The sequence below is a fragment of the Hypanus sabinus genome, unplaced genomic scaffold (genome assembly GCF_030144855.1).
Source record: "Hypanus sabinus isolate sHypSab1 unplaced genomic scaffold, sHypSab1.hap1 scaffold_670, whole genome shotgun sequence".
Lineage (NCBI taxonomy): Eukaryota > Metazoa > Chordata > Chondrichthyes > Myliobatiformes > Dasyatidae > Hypanus > Hypanus sabinus.
Window position 1 is genome coordinate 75,488 of NW_026781524.1, and position 24,541 is coordinate 100,028.

Genomic DNA, 24,541 nt, shown 5'->3' on the forward strand with positions numbered 1-24,541 from the left:
CACGTCCAGACAGGAGAGACGGTCACGGGCAGACACGTCAGGAGAGGAGAGACGGCCACGGGCAGACACGTCAGGACAGGAGAGACGGTCACGGGCAGACACGTCCTGACAGGAGAGACGGCCACGGGCAGACACGTCAGGACAGGAGAGACGGTCACGGGCAGACACGTCAGGAGAGGAGAGACGGCCACGGGCAGACACGTCAGGACAGGAGAGACGGTCACGGGCAGACACGTCCTGACAGGAGAAACGGCCACGGGCAGACACGTCAGGACAGGAGAGACGGCCACGGGCAGACGTGTCAGGACAGGAGAGACGGCCACGGGCAGACACGTCAGGACAGGAGAGACGGCCATGGGCAGACACGTCAGGAGAGGAGAGACGGCCACGGCCCGGCATGCCTGGACAGGAATGGGAAGCAGAATTGAAACGTTTGGGAGATCCTCTATTTTGTGGTGGATGGAGTGAAGGCGCTCGACAAAGTAGTCCTCCAGTCTTTGTACACAAGTCTCAACAGCTGCCTCATCGTCAGTCCAGCACCAACACAAGGAGTTCCTTGCTGCTGTTCTTGATAATGGTACGACTGCAGCAAGGAGTTCCTGATGGATAGGGAATACTGAGGATTGGAGTGGCGGGGTCCAGTGCTGAGGCAGACGGTTAGTGTTACACCTGGCTCCTGTATCCTCATGTTGGTGCTGGAGGGACGATGAGACAGCTGTTGAGATCTCTGAGTCTTTCCCATCACCCACCAGCCCAGGGAGACAACCAGGGCTGTGTGAGGGGGCGAGGGACGGAGAGCGATAGAGGGTGTTGCTCGAGGTTGGTCCTTACCCTGCGGGTGTCCCAGATGGATGATAGCGTTGTGAGGGTTCTGAGCCATAACGTCCAACCGTCCGGCCTTGGTACAGGTAGCCACCACTTCCTTCCCCACCGAAATGTCCAGATACTGCAGGAACCCACGGGCACTCTGTATGCAGGGAGAGACACCCACACAGATAAGAGGAGAAGGGACATACGGCACAGAATGTGGTTAACAGAATACGTGGAGACACAGGCAGATGAGGTAGGAAGCACGTCAGAGCGTTACAGGCAACCAAACAGTGATCCACCGTCCCTCCATCTCTGACACCCGACGATAACCTGACCACATGGTGGGGTTCCCTGCATGTAGCAATCACACCCACCAGGCTCCCAGAGTAGGGGTGCTCAGGGATCCAAGGACGGCAGCACCCATGGGTTCCCCCTCCCCTTTTTGTTCTCTCTCTGCCCATCACTCTGTCTATCTCCCTCTGATGCTCCCTTCCCCCTTTCTTTCTCCCGAGGCCTCCCGTCCCATGATCCTTTCCCTTCTCCAGCTCTGTATCACTTTCACCAATCACCTTTCCAGCTCTCAGCTTCACCCCACCCCCTCCGGTCTTCTCCTATCATTTCGCATTTCCCCCTCCCCCAACTACTTTCAAATCTCCTATCTTTTCTTTCAGTTACTCCTGACGAAGGGTCTCAGCCCGAAACATCTATAGTGCTTCTTCCTTTAGATGCTAAACACAAAGTACACTGCAGGTGCTGTGGTCAAATCAACACGTACAAACACATTGGATGATCTCAGCAGGTCGGGCAGCATCCGTGGAATTGAGCAGTCAACGTTTCGGGCCGAGACCCTTCTACAGATGCTGCCTGGCCTGCTGTGTTCCACCAGCATTTTGTGTGTGTTGCTTGAATTTCCAGCATCTGCAGATTTCCTCATAGATGATGAAATAGATGGCTTTGTTGCCAAGTTTGCAGATGATACGAAGATTGGTGGAGGGGAAACAGGCAGGCTGCAGAAGGACTTAGATTAGGAGACTGAGCAAGAGAGTGGCAAGTGAAATACAATGTTGGAAAATGCATGGTCATGCACTTTGGTAGTAAAATTAATGTGTAAACTATTTTCTAAACAGGGAGAAAATCCAAAACACTGAGATGCAAAAGTACTTGGGAGTACTTGTGTAGAACACCCTAAAAGTTAAAATGTTAGCATTCATGTCAAAGGTCTAGAATACAAGAGCAGGGATGTGAGGCCTCACCTTGAGTATTGTGAACAGTTTTGGGCCTTTCATCTAAGAAAAGTTGTGCTGGCATTGGAGAGGGTTCAGAGGAGGTTCACGAGGATGATTCCAGGAATGAAAGGGTTATCATACGAGGAACGTTTGATGGCTCTGGTCTGGAATTCAGAAGGATGAGGGGAGGGGAGATCTCATTGAAATCTTCCAAATGTTGAAAGGTCTACACAGAGTAGATGCGGAAAGGACGTTTCCAGTGGTGAGGGAGTCAAGGACAAGAGGGCACAGCCTCAGAGTACAGGGACAATCTAAAACAAAGATGTGGAGAAATTTCATTAGACATAGGGTGGTGAATTTGATGCCACATGCAGCTGTGGAGGCCAGGAGGTTGGGTGTATTTAAGCCAGAGCTTGGTAGGTTCTTGATTGGACACGGGATCAAAAGGTTACGGGGAGAAGGCTGGGGCATGGGTCTGAGGAGGAGAATAAGGATCAGCCACGATTGAATTGCGGAGCAGACTCAACGGGCCAAATGGCCTAATTCTACTATGTCTTACAGGGGCTGCCTGACTTCTACCCCGGGAATAGTTTGTGTGCACTGTCCTTCTGTCTTCAATGTTCGAATATTGAAGGACCAAGACAGAGTGGATGTGGAGAGGATGTTTCCTGTGGTGGGAGAGTCAAGGACTAGAGAGCACAGCCTCAAAATAGAAGGCAGATGAGGAGGAATTTCTTTAGCCAGAGGGTGGTGAATCTGTGGAATTCACTGCCCTGGACAGCTGTGGCGGCCGAGTCGTCTGGGTGTATTTAACGCAGAGGCTGATCGGTTCTTGATTAGTCAGGGCATGGAAGGTTAACCAGGAGAATGGGATTGACAGGATTAATAAGTCAGCCACGATGGAATGGCAGTAGCCTAATTCTGCTCCGAGTCTCCTGTTCTGCACAGGTCTTCTGATGACCTGCTGCTTCCGTGGGCTGAAAGAGACAATTTACTATGTGTACACAGAGTGTGTGAGGCTGCAGTCCATTTTCACATTGCGGCTGCTCCTTGCCTATTTATACTTGGTCAGGAGCAACACAGAAACGTGAGGTGGGAAAAAAGCAAGGAGTCAGTCCTTAGTAGTGTTGTGGAGCAGAGGGATTTTGGGATCCGAGTTCACAGCGCCTTGAAAGTGGCTACAGCGATCGATAGAGTGGTTAAGGCTGCTTATGGAACGCTTGCTTTTATTAGTCCAGGCAGTGAGTTCAAAAGTCAGGAGGTCACGTGCAACTTTATAAAAGTCTGGTTAGGCGTTCTGGTCAGCGCAGAACAGATGTTGAGGCTTTGGAGAAGGTGCAGAAGAGGTTTACCAGGATGCTGCCTGGTTTAGAGGGCACGTGCTGTCACCAGAGGCTGGATAAACTTTCGGTGCTTTCTCTGAGAGAGATTTAGAGAGGCATAGATAGAGTTGGCAGACAGCACCTGTTTCTCGGGGATGAAATGTCTAACACCCGAGAGCTGAGACGGGACAGGTTGAAGGGCGACGCGAGGGTAAGGGTTTTTTCACTCAGAGACGCAGATGCCTGGAATGCGCTGCCTGCTATGGTGGCGGACGCAAATACGTAGGCGGCTTTTAAGAGATGTTTAGGTAGGCATGAGGTAGATTGGGAAAAAGAGGGGCCCTGTCAAATGCCTACGAGTTGGCTTTTCAGAGCACCTCATGGTTGAGCCCACCAGGGGATCAGCTAATCTGGTTTGGGTACTGCATATAAACCGGACTAATTCCCTTCCCTTGGACAACATTGGTGGAGTGGAGAGGGGAGATTTGAAGCTTGGGCAACTGCCAGTCTTCCATTAAAAAAAAACTTGCCCAGGCTTGCGCCCTGGAAACTTCCCAAGGTGCAAATCCGTGATCTATCGAGACTAACGGAGGCCTACCTATAAACCGGAATTGATTAGAGAGCCTTAGGGAAGTGTGATCATGATATGATCAGATTTGAGAGGAGGAGATAAAGTGGAGTAAAGGGAATTGGAAGGAAACCCAACAGGGATGACAGCACAGCAACAAAGGCTGGAGCTTCAGGGAGCAATTCGAAAAGCGCAGGATAGATACACCTCGAAGAAGTATTCCCAAGGCAGGATAACGAAATCGTGGTTGACAAAGCCAAAGAGAGGGCAGATAATAGAGCAAAAATCACTGAAAAGTTAGAAAATTGGGAAGCTTTTAAAAACCAACAGAAGACAATGAGAAAGGTCAAAGAAGGAGAAGATGGAATACAAAGGTAAGCTAGTCAATAATATTAAAGAGGATTCCAAAAGCTTTTTCAGATAAAGTGTAAAAGAGATGTTACAGTAGATATTAGACTGCTGGAAGATGATGCTGGAGATGTAGTACTGGGGGGGGGCAAGGAAGTGACAGACAGGCTGATGAAGTACTTTGCATCAGTCTTCTCCGTGGAAGACACTAGCAGTGTGCAACAAGTTCCAGGTGTCAGGGGCAGAAGCTGCCAAATCTTGGGATACTGGAAGATCTGAGGTAGGAGAAAAACACCTGGGCTTGATGGACTACACACCAGAGTTCTGAAAGAAGTGGCAGAAAAGATTGTAGAGACATTAGTAATGGATATTCCAAAAATTACTAAATTCTGGAATAGTTCCGGGAGACTGGGAAATTGCAAATGTCAGTCCACTCCAAGAAGGGATAGACGCAGAAGAAAGGAAATGACAGGCCAGCTGGTCTGACCCCGTGCTGGGGAGATGTTGGAGTCAACTGTTAAGAATGTGTTTTCAGGGTACTTGGAGATGAATGATTAAATAGGCTAAATTCAGCACCGCTTCCTTAAAAGAAAATCTTGCCTGAGACATTTGTTAGAATTTTTGAAGAGTTAACAAGCAGGATAGACAAAGGAGAATCAGTTGAAGTTATGTACTTGGATTTTTAGAAGGCCTTTGACAAGGTGACATACATGAGGCTGCTTACCCAGTTATGAACCCTGTTATTACAAGAAAGATAGGAGCAATGGCTGATTGGCAAGAGGCAAAGAGTGGGGATAGAGGGAGCCTTTTCTGGTTGGCTGCCAGTGACTAGTGGAGTTCCACAAAGGGCTGGGTTGAGACCAATCCTTTTTACATGATATGTCAATGACTTGGATGATGGAATTGATGGCTTTGTGGCCAAGTTTGTGGATAATATGAAGATGGGTGGAGGGGCAGGTAGTGTTGAGGAAGCAAGAAGGCTACAGGAGGACTTAAGACAGATTAGGAGATCGGGCAAAGAAGTGGCAGATGGTACACCATGTCTGGAAGTGAATGGTCATGAACTTTGGGAGAAGAAATAAAAGGGCACAGAGAGTTGGGAGTCCTTCTGCAGGATTCTCCAAAGGTTAATTTGCAGGCCAAGTCTGTGGTGAGGAAAGCAAATGAAATGTTAATATTTATTTTGAGAAGACCAGAAAATAAAAGCAAAGGTGCAATTTATAAAGCACTGGTGTGGCCTCACTTTAAACTGAGAACAGTCCTGGGCTTCTTATCTAAGAAAAGATATAATGACATTGGAGAGGGTTCAAAGGAGTTTCACAAAAACTAATTCCGGATTGAAAGGAGTGTGTGATGACTGTGGGCCTGTACTCAGCGGAATTCAGAGACTGGGGGGTGGGGGGGGGAAGAAATCTCATTGAAACCTATCAAATGTTCAAAGGCCTCAATAGAGTGGATGTTTCCTATGGTGAGGGGAGTATAAGACCAGAGAACACAGCCTCAGAGTAGGAGGAATTATAGGTGGCAGATCTGGAATTCATTGCCATAGGTGGCTGTGAAGGCCAAGTCATTGGGTATATTTAAGGCAGAAGTTAGCAGGTCGTTAATTAGTTAAGGAATTAGAGGATAACTGGGAGAAGGTAGGAGATTACGGCTGAGAGATGAAAAGAATCAACCATGATGAAATTATGGAGCAGACTCAATGGACGAAATGGCCTAATTCTGCTGCTATAAGACCATAAGATAGTTAACTCTAGTAAGTATGGTTATTTGTGGTGCTGGAGACGGACAGAGAGGGTGCCACCCAGGCTGATTGTCTGATAATGCAGAGAACTGGAGGTGTTGTAAATGTCATCCCAGGTAGTGATGGAAAGATTTTAAATTTGTTCACGTTATTATTGTTCACTTGTAGAATTGCAAAGTTACAACAAACATTTTTGTAAAACTACCCGGTTGGGTAGTGGAAATGGTCCATCCACTGGGTAAAAATGCATCACCCTCTGGTGATGGGAACGGTTTACAGCAGCTAATGCTCATGATTTGGAGAAGAGTAGTTTTGTTTAAAACAGACAGTAGATCACAGCGGGTGGAAAGGTAGCTCTGCTCCGGGTCCCTGGAGAGAGAGAGGAAGAGAGAGACACTCACACAGGTGGCCAGCAGGAAGTGATAGGGCAGAAATTCCATCCTCAGCACGTCGTTGAACTTCTTCACACAGTGCAGCTCCACACCCTGGTTATCGTAAATGTACAGCCACTTCTTCTGGGCCACCGCATACATCGTCTCTGTGTGCAGCCACCTGGGGGGAAAGAGCACAGGATATGGGTCACACCACTGGGTTGGGAGTGGGGGGAGCAGCTGGTCACGGGGTCGCCGGGGGCGGGGGGGGGCAGCAGCTGGTCACGGGGTCGCCGGGGTGGGGGGTGGAGAAGCTGGTCACGGGGTTGCCGGGGTGGGGGGGCAGCAGCTGATCACGGGGTCGCCGGGGTGGGTGGGGGGAGAAGCTGGTCACGGGGTCGCCGGGGTGGTGGGGGGAGAAGCTGATCACGGGGTCGCCGGGGTGGGGGGGGGGGGGAGAAGCTGGTCACGGGGTCGCCGGGGGGGGGGGAAGGAGAAGCTGATCACGGGGTCGCCGGGGTGGGGGGGGGGAAGAAGCTGGTCACGGGGTCGCCGGGGTGGGGGGAGAAGCTGGTCACGGGGTTGCCAGGGAGGGGGGAGCAGCTGGTCATGGGGTCGCCGGGGTGGGGAGGGGGAGCAGCTGATCACGGGGTCGCCGGGGTGGGGGGGGGGAGATGCTGATCACGGGGTCGCCGGGGTGGGGGGGGGGGAGCAGCTGGTCACGGGGTCGCCGGGGTGGGGGGGGGAGAAGCTGGTCACGGGGTCGCCGGGGTGGGGGGGGGGAGCAGCTGGTCACGGGGTCGCCGGGGTGGGGGGAGCAGCTGGTCACGGGGTTGCCGGGGTGGGGGGGGGGGGGAGAAGCTGATCACGGGGTCGCCGGGGTGGGGGGGGGGGGAGCAGCTGGTCACGGGGTCGCCGGGGGTGGGGGGGGGGGAGAAGCTGGTCACGGGGTCGCCAGGGTGGGGGGGAGAAGCTGGTCACGGGGTCACCGGGGTGAGGGGGGGGAGCAGCTGGTCACGGGGTCGCCGGGGTGGGGGGCTGGTCACGGGGTCGCCGGGGTGGGGGGGGAGCAGCTGGTCACGGGGTCGCCGGGGTGGGGGGGAGAAGCTGGTCACGGGGTCGCCAGGGTGGGGGGGAGAAGCTGGTACAGGGTCGCCGGGGTGGGGGGGAGAAGCTGGTCACGGGGTCGCCAGGGTGGGGGGGAGAAGCTGGTCACGGGGTCGCCAGGGTGGGGGGGAGAAGCTGGTACAGGGTCGCCGGGGTGGGGGGGGGGGGGGGAGAGCAGCTGGTCACGGGGTCGCCGGGGTGGGGGGGGGAGAAGCTGGTACAGGGTCGCCGGGGTGGGGGGGAGAAGCTGGTCACGGGATCGCCGGGGTGGGGGGGGAGAAGCTGGTCACGGGGTCGCCGGGGTGGAGGGGGGGGAGAAGCTGGTCACGGGGTCGCCGGGGTGGGGGAGAGAAGCTGGTCACGGGGTCGCCAGGGTGGGGGGGAGAAGCTGGTCACGGGGTCGCCGGGGTGGGGGGGAGCAGCTGGTCACGGGGTTGCCGGGGTGGAGGGGGGGAGAAGCTGGTCACGGGTCGCCGGAGTGGGGGGGGGGGGAGAAGCTGATCACGGGGTTGCCGGGGTGGGGGGGAGCAGCTGGTCACGGGGTTTGCCAGGGTGGGGGGGGGAGAGCAGCTGGTCACAGGGTTGCCGGGGGGGGGGGGGGGGAGAAGCTGGTCATGGGGTCACCGGGGTGGGGGGGGGGGAGCAGCTGATCACGGGGTCGCCGGGGTGGGGGGGGAGAGAAGCTGGTCACGGGGTCGCCGGGGTGGGGGGGGGAGAAGCTGATCACGGGGTCACCGGGGTGGGGGGGGGGAGAAGCTGGTCACGGGGTCGCCGGGGTGGGGGGGAGAAGCTGGTCACGGGGTCGCCGGGGGTGGGGGGGAGAAGCTGGTCACAGGGTCGCCGGGGGTGGGGGGGAGCAGCTGGTCACGGGATCGCCGGGGTGGGGGGCTGGTCACGGGGTTGCCGGGATGGGGGGGACAGCTGGTCACGGGGTCGCCGGGGTGGGGGGGGAGAAGCTGGTCATGGGGTCGCCGGGGGTGGGGGGAGCAGCTGGTCACGGGGTCGCCGGGATGGGGGGGGACAGCTGGTCACGAGGTCGCCGGGATGGGGGGGGCAGCTGGTCACGGGGTCGCCGGGGTGGGGGGGAGAAGCTGGTTACGGGGTTGCCGGGGTGGGGGGAGCAGCTGGTCACTGGGTCGCCGGGGTGGGGGGGGGCAGCTGGTCACGAGGTCGCCGGGGTGGGGGGGGAGCAGCTGATCACGGGGTCGCCGGGGTGGGGGGGAGAAGCTGGTCACGGGGTCGCCGGGGTGGGGGGGGAGAAGCTGGTCACGGGGTCGCCGGGGTGGGGGGAGCAGCTGGTCACGGGGTCGCCGGGATGGGGGGGGGGGGGGAGAGCAGCTGGTCACGGGGCCGGGGCGGGGGGGGAGAGCAGCTGGTCACGGGGTTGCCGGGGTGGGGGGGAGGGGAGAAGCTGATCACGGGGTCGCCGGGGGGAGAAGCTGGTCACGGGGTCGCAGGGGTGGGGGGAGCAGCTGGTCACGGGGTCGCCGGGGTGGGGGGAGAAGCTGGTCACGGGGTCGCCGGGGTGGGGGGAGAAGCTGGTCACGGGGTCGCCGGGGTGGGGGGCTGGTCACGGGGTCGCCGGGGTGGGGGGGGGGGGAGCAGCTGGTCACGGGGTCGCCGGGGTTGGGGGGGGGGGGAGAAGCTGGTCACGGGGTTGCCGGGGTGGAGGGGGGGAGAAGCTGGTCACGGGGTCGCCGGAGTGGGGGGGGGGGAGAAGCTGATCACGGGGTTGCCGGGGTGGGGGGAGCAGCTGGTCACGGGGTCGCCGGGGTGGGGGGGGGAGATGCTGATCACGGGGTCGCCGGGGTGGGGGGGGGGAGCAGCTGGTCACGGGGTCGCCGGGGTGGGGGGGGAGAAGCTGGTCACGGGGTCGCCGGGGTGGGGGGGGGGGAGCAGCTGGTCACGGGGTCGCCGGGGTGGGGGGAGCAGCTGGTCACGGGGTTGCCGGGGTGGGGGGGGGGGGAGAAGCTGATCACGGGGTCGCCGGAGTGGGGGGGGGGGGAGAAGCTGATCACGGGGTTGCCGGGGTGGGGGGAGCAGCTGGTCACGGGGTTGCCAGGGTGGGGGGGGAGAGCAGCTGGTCACAGGGTTGCCGGGGGGGGGGGGGGGAGAAGCTGGTCATGGGGTCACCGGGGTGGGGGGGGGGGAGCAGCTGATCACGGGGTCGCCGGGGTGGGGGGGGAGAGAAGCTGGTCACGGGGTCGCCGGGGTGGGGGGGGGAGAAGCTGATCACGGGGTCACCGGGGTGGGGGGGGGGAGAAGCTGGTCACGGGGTCGCCGGGGTGGGGGGAGAAGCTGGTCACGGGGTCGCCGGGGTGGGGGGGAGAAGCTGGTCACAGGGTCGCCGGGGTGGGGGGGAGCAGCTGGTCACGGGATCGCCGGGGTGGGGGGCTGGTCACGGGGTTGCCGGGATGGGGGGGACAGCTGGTCACGGGGTCGCCGGGGTGGGGGGGAGAAGCTGGTCATGGGGTCGCCGGGGTGGGGGGAGCAGCTGGTCACGGGGTCGCCGGGATGGGGGGGACAGCTGGTCACGAGGTCGCCGGGATGGGGGGGGCAGCTGGTCACGGGGTCGCCGGGGTGGGGGGGAGAAGCTGGTTACGGGGTTGCCGGGGTGGGGGGAGCAGCTGGTCACTGGGTCGCCGGGGTGGGGGGGGGCAGCTGGTCACGAGGTCGCCGGGGTGGGGGGGGAGCAGCTGATCACGGGGTCGCCGGGGTGGGGGGGAGAAGCTGGTCACGGGGTCGCCGGGGTGGGGGGGAGAAGCTGGTCACGGGGTCGCCGGGGTGGGGGGAGCAGCTGGTCACGGGGTCGCCGGGATGGGGGGGGGGGGGGAGAGCAGCTGGTCACGGGGCCGGGGCGGGGGGGGAGAGCAGCTGGTCACGGGGTTGCCGGGGTGGGGGGGAGGGGAGAAGCTGATCACGGGGTCGCCGGGGGGAGAAGCTGGTCACGGGGTCGCAGGGGTGGGGGGAGCAGCTGGTCACGGGGTCGCCGGGGTGGGGGGAGAAGCTGGTCACGGGGTCGCCGGGGTGGGGGGAGAAGCTGGTCACGGGGTCGCCGGGGTGGGGGGCTGGTCACGGGGTCGCCGGGGTGGGGGGGGGGGGAGCAGCTGGTCACGGGGTCGCCGGGGTTGGGGGGGGGGGAGAAGCTGGTCACGGGGTTGCCGGGGTGGAGGGGGGGAGAAGCTGGTCACGGGGTCGCCGGAGTGGGGGGGGGGGGAGAAGCTGATCACGGGGTTGCCGGGGTGGGGGGAGCAGCTGGTCACGGGGTCGCCGGGGTGGGGGGGGGAGATGCTGATCACGGGGTCGCCGGGGTGGGGGGGGGGAGCAGCTGGTCACGGGGTCGCCGGGGTGGGGGGGGAGAAGCTGGTCACGGGGTCGCCGGGGTGGGGGGGGGGAGCAGCTGGTCACGGGGTCGCCGGGGTGGGGGGAGCAGCTGGTCACGGGGTTGCCGGGGTGGGGGGGGGGGGAGAAGCTGATCACGGGGTCGCCGGGGTGGGGGGGGGGAGCAGCTGGTCACGGGGTCGCCGGGGTGGGGGGGGGAGAAGCTGGTCACGGGGTCGCCAGGGTGGGGGGGAGAAGCTGGTCACGGGGTCACCGGGGTGAGGGGGGGGAGCAGCTGGTCACGGGGTCGCCGGGGTGGGGGGCTGGTCACGGGGTCGCCGGGGTGGGGGGGGAGCAGCTGGTCACGGGGTCGCCGGGGTGGGGGGGAGAAGCTGGTCACGGGGTCGCCAGGGTGGGGGGGAGAAGCTGGTACAGGGTCGCCGGGGTGGGGGGGAGAAGCTGGTCACGGGGTCGCCAGGGTGGGGGGGAGAAGCTGGTCACGGGGTCGCCAGGGTGGGGGGGGAGAAGCTGGTACAGGGTCGCCGGGGTGGGGGGGGGGGGGGAGAGCAGCTGGTCACGGGGTCGCCGGGGTGGGGGGGGGAGAAGCTGGTACAGGGTCGCCGGGGTGGGGGGGGAGAAGCTGGTCACGGGATCGCCGGGGTGGGGGGGGAGAAGCTGGTCACGGGGTCGCCGGGGTGGAGGGGGGGGAGAAGCTGGTCACGGGGTCGCCGGGGTGGGGGAGAGAAGCTGGTCACGGGGTCGCCAGGGTGGGGGGGAGAAGCTGGTCACGGGGTCGCCGGGGTGGGGGGAGCAGCTGGTCACGGGGTTGCCGGGGTGGAGGGGGGGGAGAAGCTGGTCACGGGGTCGCCGGAGTGGGGGGGGGGGAGAAGCTGATCACGGGGTTGCCGGGGTGGGGGGAGCAGCTGGTCACGGGGTTGCCAGGGTGGGGGGGGAGAGCAGCTGGTCACAGGGTTGCCGGGGGGGGGGGGGGGGGGGGAGAAGCTGGTCATGGGGTCACCGGGGTGGGGGGGGGGGAGCAGCTGATCACGGGGTCGCCGGGGTGGGGGGGGAGAGAAGCTGGTCACGGGGTTGCCGGGGTGGGGGGGGGAGAAGCTGATCACGGGGTCACCGGGGTGGGGGGGGGGAGAAGCTGGTCACGGGGTCGCCGGAGAAGCTGGTCACGGGGTCGCCGGGGTGGGGGGGAGAAGCTGGTCACGGGGTCGCCGGGGTGGGGGGGAGCAGCTGGTCACGGGATCGCCGGGGTGGGGGGCTGGTCACGGGGTTGCCGGGATGGGGGGGACAGCTGGTCATGGGGTCGCCGGGGTGGGGGGGAGAAGCTGGTCATGGGGTCGCCGGGGTGGGGGGAGCAGCTGGTCACGGGGTCGCCGGGATGGGGGGGACAGCTGGTCACGAGGTCGCCGGGATGGGGGGGGCAGCTGGTCACGGGGTCGCCGGGGTTGTGGGGGGGGGAGAAGCTGGTTACGGGGTTGCCGGGGTGGGGGGAGCAGCTGGTCACTGGGTCGCCGGGGTGGGGGGGGGCAGCTGGTCACGAGGTCGCCGGGGTGGGGGGGGAGCAGCTGATCACGGGGTCGCCGGGGTGGGGGGGAGAAGCTGGTCACGGGGTCGCCGGGGTGGGGGGGAGAAGCTGGTCACGGGGTCGCCGGGGTGGGGGGGAGCAGCTGGTCACGGGGTCGCCGGGATGGGGGGGGGGGGAGAGCAGCTGGTCACGGGGCCGGGGCGGGGGGGGAGAGCAGCTGGTCACGGGGTTGCCGGGGTGGGGGGGAGGGGAGAAGCTGATCACGGGGTCGCCGGGGGGAGAAGCTGGTCACGGGGTCGCAGGGGTGGGGGGAGCAGCTGGTCACGGGGTCGCCGGGGTGGGGGGAGAAGCTGGTCACGGGGTCGCCGGGGTGGGGGGAGAAGCTGGTCACGGGGTCGCCGGGGTGGGGGGCTGGTCACGGGGTCGCCGGGGTGGGGGGGGGGGAGCAGCTGGTCACGGGGTCGCCGGGGTTGGGGGGGGGGGGAGAAGCTGGTCACGGGGTTGCCGGGGTGGGGGGGGGAGAAGCTGGTCACGGGGTTGCCGGGGTGGGGGGAGCAGCTGGTCATGGGATCGCCGGGGTGGGGGGGAGAAGCTGGTCACGGGGTCGCCAGGGTGGGGGAGAGAAGCTGGTACAGGGTCGCCGGGGTGGGGGGGAGAAGCTGGTACAGGGTCGCCGGGGTGGGGGGGAGAAGCTGGTCACGGGGTGGCCGGGGTGGGGGGAGCAGCTGGTCACGGGGTCGCCGGGGTGGGGGGGAGAAGCTGGTCACGGGGTCACCGGGATGGGGGGGGGGGGAGCAGCTGGTCACGGGGTCGGCGGGGGTGGGGGGGAGAAGCTGGTCACGGGGTCGCCGGGGTGGGGGGGGGGGGAGAGCAGCTGGTCACGGGGTCGCCGGGGTTGGGGGGGAGAAGCTGGTCACGGGGTCGCCGGGGTGGGGGGAGCAGCTGATCACGGGGTCGCCGGGGTGGGGGGGGAGCAGCTGGTCACGGGGTCGCCGGGGTGGGGGGGGGAGAAGCTGGTCACGGGGTCGCCGTGGTGGGGGGGGGGGGGAGAGCAGCTGGTCACGGGGTCGCCGGGGGGGGGGGGGGGTGCAGCTGGTAACAGGGTTGCCGGGGTGGGAGGGGGGGGGGGGAGAGCAGCTGGTCACGGGGTCGCCGGGGGGGGGGGGGTGCAGCTGGTAACAGGGTTGCCGGGGTGGGGGGGGCAGCGTGGATCACAGAGGGTCTGACGTCTGACAGACAGATGGGTACTGTGGTCACCAGACAGGGGTGTGGGTGTACAGACAATCTGTGGGGTACACGGTGGTATATACCACAGAAACTGGTACGTGGATAAGCCTGTCGGCACGGGAGGTGTGGATGGATGTGCATACGTTAACAGCCCCAGAAGGGAAGGGAGGGGAGACATGGGTGCGTACCGGATGTCGTTGACACGCTCCATGACATTTATCTCACACAGCAGCCGCTTGCTGTGCCAATCCATCGCGGCCACGTGTCCTCTGCGCCCAGCCAGCACGAGGTGCCTGAGGACAGGGAGAGATCAGGGTCAGTGCAGTCCCTGCGCACACACAGTCATAGTATCATAGAAATGTACAGCAACAAACAACCTGTTCGGCTCATCTAGTCCGTGCCAAACCATTTAAAATGCTGACTCCCAGGACCATACCCTGCTATCCACACGTTGAAATCAAGCTCGCGTGCACCATTGGTGCTCATTCCACACTCTCATGACCCTCTGACTGAAGGAGTTTCCCTTCATGTTCCCCTTAAACTTCTCACCTTTCACCCTTAACCCATGACCTCTAGTTATCATCCCACCCAACCTCAGTGGAAAAAGCCTGCTTGCATTTACCCCATCTATACCCATCATAATGTTGTACTCCAAATTAGGCCTCACCACTGTCTTATACAGCTTCAAGACAGCATCCCACCTCCTCTACTCAGTACAATGATTTATGAAGGTTAATCTGCCAAAGGCTTTCCATACCTGCGCTGCCACTTTCTTGAACGATGGACCTGCATTCCTATCCCCCTCTGTTCTACCGCGCTCCTCAGTGCCCCACTGTCCACTGTGTAAGGTCTGGTTGGTTCTACCAAAGTGCAGCACCTCACACTTATTAAATTCTCTGCTGTTTTTCAGCCTGTTGTCTCCAGCTACAAGCCACGACAGCCTCCCTCGCTGTCCAGTACACGCCCCATCCACAAATTTGCTGATCTAGTTAAATCACGTAACCATCCACATCATTGACAACAACACCCATCCTGGCGGCATTCTGCCAGTCGCAGGCCTCCAGTCAGAGGCAACCATCTGCTACCACTCTCTGGCTTCTCCCAAAAAGTCAATGTCTGCTCCGATTTACTAGCTCATCCTGAATGCCAAGCGACTCAACCTTCTTGACCAGCCCCCCCACCCGAGCCCTTGTCAAATAGACACCATCCACTGCCTTGCCTTCATCCACTTACCTGGCAATTCCCTCGAAAAACTGGTTTTTGATTGGGTAGACACGACCTACCATGCACAAAGCCGTACCGACCATCCTTAATACGGTCATGTCTACCCAAATACTCATACCCAGTCCCCCAGAATACCTTCCAATAACTTTTCCAGTACTGTTGTCAGGCCCACAGGCCTGTAATTTCCAGGTTTATTCTTAGAGCCTTTCTTAAACATTAGATATCCTACGATCCTCTGGCACTAAGGACGATTTAAATATCTCTGCTAGGGCCTGTGGAGTTTCTGCACTTGCCTCCCATAGGGTCCAGAGGAATGCCTTGTCAGCCCCTGGGAAATTATCTACCCTGATTTGCCTCAGGATAGTGACACCACCTTCTCTGTAATCTGTCCATGAAGTTGATGCTGATTTCCCTCACTTCTATAGACCTTTTGTGCATCTCCTCCGTAAATACAGAGGCAAAAAACCCATTTAAGATCTTCCCCATCTCTCTTTGCTCCATGTATAGATTACTGTTCTGATCTTCCAGAGGACCAATTTTGTCCCTTTCAATTCTTTTGCTCTCAACATAGCTGTAGACCCCTTAGGACTGAACTGCCAGTCCTGTTCCTCCTGCAACGATGTCACAGTAACGGCTCCAATATCATACTCCATGTCCTGAGCTCATCTGCCTTTCCGAGGATAATATACACAGCTCAGAACATTATCTGCACATTTGCCTTTTGATTCCTGAATTTCCAGTCTCCACAACCACTCCACTCTGGTTCCCATCCCTGTGGACACACACAGAAAGGGACAGACAGACAGACACAGGGACACGTGCACTGCCTCTGCAGCCCACACACACAGTCAGTCCAGTCACAGAGCTGTCTCACATGTTTAAACCCCCCCATTGGGACTGCTTCACGAGCATGAACACCCAGCAGGCAGGCCACCCTGACACAGCTGCCGACACTTGGCTGTGGGGAGGGTCAGCAAGGTCGGGGAGGGGGGTCAGAGAGAAGGGGTGGGGAGGAGGTGAGGTGGAAGCTGAGCCGGAATATCGGGGCAAGGATGAGCCAGAAGGGGTTTGGACTGTGTACAGTTCATCCACAAATGAGGGAGCATGTGACACCAGCAGGTCTGCAATTGTTTACAATGATTCAAAGGGATGGGAATGTGGGCAAGAATATTCAGAGGGATTTGGGCCAAGCGTGGGACAGCTAAGTTGGACTGGAGGGCCTATTTCTTTGGTGTATTACTGAACAGCTTTATCAGCGTCAGAAGGACCAAGGAATTCAGGAAAGGAAAGTCAAGGGAACACACACCAGTATTCCTCGAGGGGTCTGCAGTGAAAACGGTGAGAAGTTTCAGGTCACTGGGTGTCACCGTCTCTGAAGGCACGGCAGTGGCCATATTTCATGAGGAGTTTGAGGACACTTCATCAAAGTCTCGCAAATTTCCACAGATGTACCGTGGAAAGCATCCTGACTGGTTGCAATGGACGGGCCACTGCACAAGATCAGAAAAAGCTGCAGGAAGTTTGAAACTCAGCCAGCTCCATCCCGGGCACTCGCCTCCCCAGCATCGAGGACACCAAAAGGTGATGCCTCAAGAATTTGGCATCCATGATAAAACATCGAGGGCACGACCTCCCCTCATTTCTAGCATCCAGGAAGAGGCCCAAGAGCCAGACACTCACTCAACGGCTTCTTCCCTTTGTCAGGTGTTTGGATGGTCCATGAACCCAACGTATAACCCTCCGTAACTTCCGCCACCACCAGCCACATCTTCCCCTCCCCAGGGACCGCTCCCTACGCAACTCCCTTGTCCATTCATCCCCCCCATCCCTCCCCACCGACCTCCCTCCAGCTACTCATCCCTGCAAACAGAAGAAGTGCTACACCTGCCCCCCACACTTCTTCCCTCACCACCATCCCAGACAGTCCTTTCAGGTGAGGCACCACTTCACCTGCGAGTCAACTGGGGTGATATACTGTATCCGGTGCTCCCGATGTGGCCATTTACACACTGGGGAGACCCGCCGCAGACTGGGAGACCGTTTCGCCGAACACCGGCGCTCGGTCCTCCAGCAGTGGTGGGATCTCCCTGTGGCCACACACTTCAATTCCACAGACCACCCCCACTCCGATATGTCTGTCCATGGCCTCCTCTACCGTCAAGATGAGGCCACACGCAGGTCGATGGAGCAATACCTTATCTCCTGCCTAGGTAGCCTCCTTCCTGCCGGCATGAACATCCAACTCACTGACCTCCGTTGATACCCCTGTCCCCCCCCCCCCCTTACCCCCCATCCCTATCTATTATTTCAGTCTGGTTCTCTTTCTCTCTCATTTTCCCCCATCACTATAATCTCCCCCCAGCCCTACCTTTCCTTCTCTTTTATTTCCCATAATTCTCTACCTTCCCCCTAGCCCATTTCCCTCCAACCTATCACTTCCCAGGTCTCTACTTTATCCCTCCCCCCTACTTCTTATCCCCCCTCGACCATCCCATGCTACTTCACTCCTGATGAAGGGTTTCGGCCCCAAACGTCGTCACTACCTCCTCCCATAGATGCTGTCTGGTCTGCTGAGTTCTGCCAGCATTTTGTGTTTTTACAACCTCACTTTACCTTTTTTCTACACTTGTAATTTATCGTGCTTTTTATGCTTTGCATTACTCCAAAACAACAATGTCAGAGCTGACAAACCATATGGTACAAAATGTAGAGGAACACGAAGACAGTTGTAGCCCTGCTCACCAGTGAATACCCGAAGACTGTCCCACAATGACACGCTGTTCCGACATGTCAGTCCAGACTCCCCTTCTTCCCCAGTGAGGAATAACTCAGGGTGGAAAAGCAATATCTGGTTAGGCAGCCTCCAACCTGATGGCATGAACATTGATTTCTCCAATTTCCAGTAATCCTTTCCTTTCTGCCTTCCCTCTTCTTCAATTCCCAACTCTGCCCTTTTATTTCTTTTCCTCACATGCCTATCACCTTCCCCTGGTGCCCCCCCCACCCTTCCCTCTCTCTCCCACGGTCCACTCACCTCGTCTATCTGATTCGTTCCATTCCAGCCCTTTATTTTCCCCACCCACCTATCATCATCTTGCTAGTCCTCCTTCCCTTCCCCCTCCCCTACCTTCTTCTTCTGTCCTGATGCGGGTCTCGGCCAGAGAAGTCGGCGGTTGATTGATTTCCACAGATGCTCCCTGAGCTGCAGAGTTCCTGCAGCATGTTGTGTGAACCAGCACTATTCCAGACTCTCCCTCACATTATCACCCGACACTGAAACCAGCCCCTGCTCAGTCTGGTTTGGGAATCTGCACACTGTGCCCAATACCTCCCCTACCCTGCCCCCTTACCTGCCATTCCGTGTGTAGTTTATTCTGTATGGTCCAAACTGTGTGAGGTCGAGATTGAAGTGCTGTGGACAAATGTTCAATATTATTAAAGTCTGAAGGATGAAAACACTTAGACAGATGGCAACAGAGGTTTACAGAGACACGATTTACAGGAGCACGGAGCGGGGACTCGGGACCGTGGCAGGAGGAGGAGGAGGGGCTCAGGAGAGCGCTGAGGAGCTGAGGTGAGTCTGCTTTAAAAGGAGCGTGGAGGGCAACTGAAGGGTTAAACAGAGTGTTGATTAGTTGATTAGAGGGAGCTAGTGCTTGAGATAATTGTCAGGGACAAATAAAAGGAAGGGTAACTGAAGAGGAGTGGCCAGTGTGTGAGTGGCTCAGGGTAGGAGTGAAGATTTGAGGCTTTGGCGAGCAGAGGCTGAGGACGAGCTTGCAACCAGTGAGGTAAGGCCAGGTAAGTTCCTTTAATTAATTTAGGAGTAGGCAACAGTTAGGGCAGTCGAGTGCTCCATATGCAGTATGTGCGAAGTCAAGGACAGCACAAATTCGATAAATTGTAACGATTCTGCATGTTAGCCAGAAGCTTGACATGAGCCGCCAGAGAGTGAGAGGAATTCTGTCTCTCTGATGTTTGGCTCCGAGCTTCTTGTTGACTGAGCTCGAAAAAAATAAACTGTTGAAAAGGATAACGAACTGTGTGATGTGATTATTGCTTCAGTGAATTTAAGTTTACATGGGAAGGTTGAGCTGTGGATGTTGTCTATGGGTTTTGGGAAGGTTGAGCTGTGGATGTTGTCTATGGGGTTTGGGAAGGTTGAGCTGTGGATGTTGTCTATGGGGTTTCGGGAAGGTTGAGCTGTGGATGTTGTCTATGGGTTTTGTGAAGGTTGAGCTGTGGATGTTGTCTCTGGGTTTGTGAAGGTTGAGCTGTGGATGTTGTCTCTGGGTTTTGTGAAGGTTGAGCTGTGGATGTTGTCTCTGGGTTTGTGAAGGTTGAGCTGTGGATGTTGTCTCTGGGTTTGTGAAGGTTGAGCTGTGGATGTTGTCTATGGGGTTTGTGAAGGTTGAGCTGTGGATGCTGTCTATGGGTTTGGGAAGGTTGAGCTGTGGATGTTGTCTATGGGGTTTGTGAAGGTTGAGCTGTGGATGTTGTCTATGGGGTTTTGTGAAGGTTGAGCTGTGGATGTTGTCTATGGGTTTGTGAAGGTTGAGCTGTAGATGTTGTCTCTGGGTTTGTGAAGGTCGAGCTGTGGATGTTGTCTCTGGGTTTGTGAAGGTTGAGCTGTGGATGTTGTCTATGGGGTTTGGGAAGGTTGAGCTGTGGATGTTGTCTATGGGTTTGTGAAGGTCGAGCTGTGGATGTAGTCTATGGGTTTGTGAAGGTTGAGCTGTGGATGTCTCTGGAGGTTTGTGAAGGTTGAGCTGTGGATGTTGTCTCTGGGTTTTGTGAAGGTTGAGCTGTGGATGTTGTCTCTGGGTTTGTGAAGGTTGAGCTGTGGATGTTGTCTCTGGGTTTGTGAAGGTTGAGCTGTGGATGTTGTCTATGGGGTTTGTGAAGGTTGAGCTGTGGATGCTGTCTATGGGTTTGGGAAGGTTGAGCTGTGGATGTTGTCTATGGGGTTTGTGAAGGTTGAGCTGTGGATGTTGTCTATGGGGTTTTGTGAAGGTTGAGCTGTGGATGTTGTCTATGGGTTTGTGAAGGTTGAGCTGTAGATGTTGTCTCTGGGTTTGTGAAGGTCGAGCTGTGGATGTTGTCTCTGGGTTTGTGAAGGTTGAGCTGTGGATGTTGTCTATGGGGTTTGGGAAGGTTGAGCTGTGGATGTTGTCTATGGGTTTGTGAAGGTCGAGCTGTGGATGTAGTCTATGGGTTTGTGAAGGTTGAGCTGTGGATGTCTCTGGAGGTTTGTGAAGGTCGAGCTGGGGATGTTGTCTCTGGGTTTGTGAAGGTTGAGCTGTAGATGTTGTCTCTGGGTTTGTGAAGGTCGAGCTGTGGATGTTGTCTATGGGTTTGTGAAGGTTGAGCTGTGGATGTTGTCTCTGGGTTTGTGAAGGTCGAGCTGTGGATGTTGTCTATGGGTTTGTGAAGGTTGAGCTGTGGATGTTGTCTATGGGGTTTTGTGAAGGTCGAGCTGTGGATGTTGTCTATGGGGTTTTGTGAAGGTCGAGCTGTGGATGTTGTCTATGGGTTTGTGAAGGTTGAGCTGTGGATGTTGTCTATGGGGTTTTGTGAAGGTCGAGCTGTGGATGTTGTCTCTGGGGTTTTGGGAAGGTTGAGCTGTGGATGTTGTCTATGGGGTTTTGGGAAGGTTGAGCTGTGGATGTTGTCTATGGGGTTTTGGGAAGGTTGAGCTGTGGATGTTGTCTAAGGGGTTTGTGAAGGTTGAGCTGTGGATGTTGTCTCTGGGTTTGTGAAGGTCGAGCTGTGGATGTTGAATCTGGGTTTGGGAAGGTTGAGCTGTGGATGTTGTCTCTGGGTTTGGGAAGGTTGAGCTGTGGATGTTGTCTATGGGATTTGGGAAGGTTGAGCTGTGGATGTTGTCTATGGGGTTTTGTGAAGGTCGAGCTGTGGATGTAGTCTATGGGTTTGTGAAGGCTGAGCTGTGGATGTCTCTGGAGGTTTGTGAAGGTCGAGCTGTGGATGTTGTCTATGGGTTTTGTGAAGGTTGAACTGTGGATGTTGTCTCTGGGTTTGGGAAGGTTGAGCTGTGGATGTTGTCTATGGGTTTGTGAAGGTTGAGCTGTGGATGTTGTCTATGGGGTTTGTGAAGGTTGAGCTGTGGATGTTGTCTATGGGGTTTGTGAAGGTTGAGCTGTGGATGTTATCTATGGGGTTTGTGAAGGTTGAGCTGTGGATGTTATCTATGGGGTTTGTGAAGGTCGAGCTGTGGATGTTGTCTCTGGGTTTGTGAAGGTTGAGCTGTGGATGTTGTCTCTGGGTTTGTGAAGGTTGAGCTGTGGATGCTGTCTATGGGTTTGTGAAGGTTGAGCTGTGGATGCTGTCTCTGGGTTTGTGAAGGTTGAGCTGTGGATGTTGTCTCTGGGTTTGTGAAGGTTGAGCTGTAGATGTTGTCTCTGGGTTTGTGAAGGTCGAGCTGTGGATGTTGTCTATAGGTTTGTGAAGGTTGAGCTGTGGATGTTGTCTATCGGTTTGTGAAGGTTGAGCTGTGGATGTTGTCTAAGGGTTTGGGAAGGTTGAGCTGTGGATGTTGTCTCTGGGTTTGGGAAGGTTGAGCTGTGGATGTTGTCTATGGGTTTGTGAAGGTTGAGCTGTGGATGTTGTCTATGGGGTTTGTGAAGTTTGAGCTGTGGATGTTGTCTATGGGGTTTGGGAAGGTTGAGCTGTGGATGTTGTCTATCGGTTTGTGAAGGTTGAGCTGTGGATGTTGTCTATAGGTTTGTGAAGGTTGAGCTGTGGATGTTGTCTATGGGGTTTGGGAAGGTTGAGCTGTGGATGTTGTCTCTGGGTTTGTGAAGGTTGAGCTGTGGATGTTGTCTCTGGGTTTGTGAAGGTTGAGCTGTGGATGTTGTCTATGGGGTTTTGTGAAGGTCGAGCTGTGGATGTTGTCTCTGGGTTTGGGAAGGTTGAGCTGTGGATGTTGTCTATGGGGTTTGTGAAGGTTGAGCTGTGGATGTTGTCTATGGGTTTGTGAAGGTTGAGCTGTGGATGTTGTCTATGGGTTTGTGAAGGTTGAGCTGCGGATGTTGTCTATGGGTTTGGGAAGGTTGAGCTGTGGATGTTGTCTATGGGTATGTGAAGGTTGAGCTGTGGATGTTGTCTATGGGTTTGTGAAGGTTGAGCTGTGGATGTTGTCTATGGGGTTTGTGAAGGTTGAGCTGTGGATGTTGTCTATGGGGTTTGTGAAGGTTGAGCTGTGGATGTTGTCTATGGGGTTTGGGAAGGTTGAGCTGTGGATGTTGTCTATGGGGTTTTGTGAAGGTCGAGCTGTGGATGTAGTCTATGGGTTTGTGAAGGTTGAGCTGTGGATGTCTCTGGAGGTTTGTGAAGGTTGAGCTGTGGATGTTGTCTCTGGGTATGGGAAGGTTGAGCTGTGGATGTTGTCTATGGGGTTTGTGAAGGTTGAGCTGTGGATGTTGTCTATGGGGTTTGTGAAGGTTGAGCTGTGGATGTTGTCTCTGGGTTTGTGAAGGTTGAGCTGTGGATGTTGTCTAAGGGGTTTGTGAAGGTTGAGCTGTGGAAGTTGTCTCTGGGTTTGTGAAGGTTGAGCTGTGGATGTTGTCTCTGGGTTTGTGAAGGTTGAGCTGTGGATGTTGTCTATGGGGTTTGTGAAGGTTGAGCTGTGGATGCTGTCTCTGCGTTTGTGAAGGTTGAGCTGTGGATGTTGTCTATGGGGTTTGTGAAGGTTGAGCTGTGGATGTTGTCTATGGGTTTGTGAAGGTTGAGCTGTGGATGTTGTCTCTGGGTTTGTGAAGGTTGAGCTGTGGATGTTGTCTATGGGGTTTTGGGAAGGTTGAGCTGTGGATGTTGTCTCTGGGTTTGTGAAGGTTGAGCTGTGGATGTTGTCTATGGGGTTTGTGAAGGTTGAGCTGTGGATGTTGTCTCTGGGTTTGTGAAGGTTGAGCTGTGGATGTTGTCTATGGATTTGTGAAGGTTGAGCTGTAGATGTTGTCTATGGGGTTTGTGAAGGTTGAGCTGTGGATGTTGTCTACAGGTTTGTGAAGGTTGAGCTGTGGATGTTGTCTATGGGTTTGGGAAGGTTGAGCTGTGGATGCTGTCTATGGGTTTGTGAAGGTTGAGCTGTGGATGTTGTCTATGGGTTTGGGAAGGTTGAGCTGTGGATGCTGTCTATGGGTTTGTGAAGGTTGAGCTGTGGATGTTGTCTCTGGGTTTGTGAAGGTTGAGCTGTGGATGTTGTCTATGGGGTTTGTGAAGGTTGAGCTGTGGATGTTGTCTCTGGGTTTGGGAAGGTTGAGCTGTGGATGTTGTCTATGGGTTTGTGAAGGTTGAGCTGTGGATGTTGTCTATGGGTTTGGGAAGGTTGAGCTGTGGATGTTGTCTATGGGGGTTTGTGAAGGTTGAGCTGTGGATGTTGTCTCTGGGTTTGGGAAGGTTGAGCTGTGGATGTTGTCTATGGGGTTTGTGAAGGTTGAGCTGTGGATGTTGTCTATGGGTTTGTGAAGGTTGAGCTGTGGATGTTGTCTATGGGTTTGTGAAGGTTGAGCTGTGGATGTTGTCTATGGGTTTGTGAAGGTCGAGCTGTGGATGTTGTCTATGGGTTTGGGAAGGTTGAGCTGTGGATGTTGTCTATGGGTTTGTGAAGGTTGAGCTGTGGATGTCTCTGGGTTTGTGAAGGTTGAGCTGTGGATGTTGTCTCTGGGTTTGGGAAGGTTGAGCTGTGGATGTTGTCTATGGGTTTGTGAAGGTTGAGCTGTGGATGTTGTCTATGGGGTTTGTGAAGGTTGAGCTGTGGATGTTGTCTATGGGGTTTGTGAAGGTTGAGCTGTGGATGCTGTCTATGGGTTTGGGAAGGTTGAGCTGTGGATGTTGTCTATGGGGTTTGTGAAGGTTGAGCTGTGGATGTTGTCTATGGGGTTTGGGAAGGTTGAGCTGTGGATGTTGTCTATGGGGTTTGGGAAGGTTGAGCTGTGGATGTTGTCTATGGGGTTTGTGAAGGTTGAGCTGTGGATGTTGTCTATGGGGTTTTGTGAAGGTCGAGCTGTGGATGTAGTCTATGGGTTTGTGAAGGTTGAGCTGTAGATGTTGTCTCTGGGTTTGTGAAGGTCGAGCTGTGGATGTTGTCTCTGGGTTTGTGAAGGTTGAGCTGTGGATGTTGTCTATGGGGTTTGGGAAGGTTGAGCTGTGGATGTTGTCTATGGGTTTGTGAAGGTCGAGCTGTGGATGTAGTCTATGGGTTTGTGAAGGTTGAGCTGTGGATGTCTCTGGAGGTTTGTGAAGGTCGAGCTGGGGATGTTGTCTCTGGGTTTGTGAAGGTTGAGCTGTAGATGTCTCTGGGTTTGGGAAGGTTGAGCTGTGGATGTTGTCTATGGGGTTTTGTGAAGGTCGAGCTGTGGATGTTGTCTATGGGTTTGTGAAGGTTGAGCTGTGGATGTTGTCTATGGGGTTTTGTGAAGGTCGAGCTGTGGATGTTGTCTCTGGGGTTTTGGGAAGGTTGAGCTGTGGATGTTGTCTATGGGGTTTTGGGAAGGTTGAGCTGTGGATGTTGTCTATGGGGTTTTGGGAAGGTTGAGCTGTGGATGTTGTCTAAGGGGTTTGTGAAGGTTGAGCTGTGGATGTTGTCTCTGGGTTTGTGAAGGTCGAGCTGTGGATGTTGAATCTGGGTTTGGGAAGGTTGAGCTGTGGATGTTGTCTCTGGGTTTGGGAAGGTTGAGCTGTGGATGTTGTCTATGGGATTTGGGAAGGTTGAGCTGTG

The 24,541-nt window shown here is 56.7% G+C and overlaps 1 protein-coding gene across 2 annotated transcripts in view; it reads right to left on the reverse strand.

Moving 5' to 3' along the window:
- Window positions 1-24,541, reverse strand: part of wdr46 (WD repeat domain 46) — a 73,830-nt gene that overhangs the window by 28,070 nt on the left and 21,219 nt on the right. For both annotated transcript variants that reach the window (XM_059962385.1, XM_059962383.1), the window contains exons 6-9: window positions 18,156-18,217; window positions 13,770-13,874; window positions 6,420-6,570; window positions 832-967 (exon numbers count right to left, since the gene is read on the reverse strand). In XM_059962385.1, coding sequence (XP_059818368.1) covers window positions 832-967; window positions 6,420-6,570; window positions 13,770-13,874; window positions 18,156-18,217 — 454 coding nt within the window. The remainder of the gene's footprint in view (window positions 1-831; window positions 968-6,419; window positions 6,571-13,769; window positions 13,875-18,155; window positions 18,218-24,541) is intronic.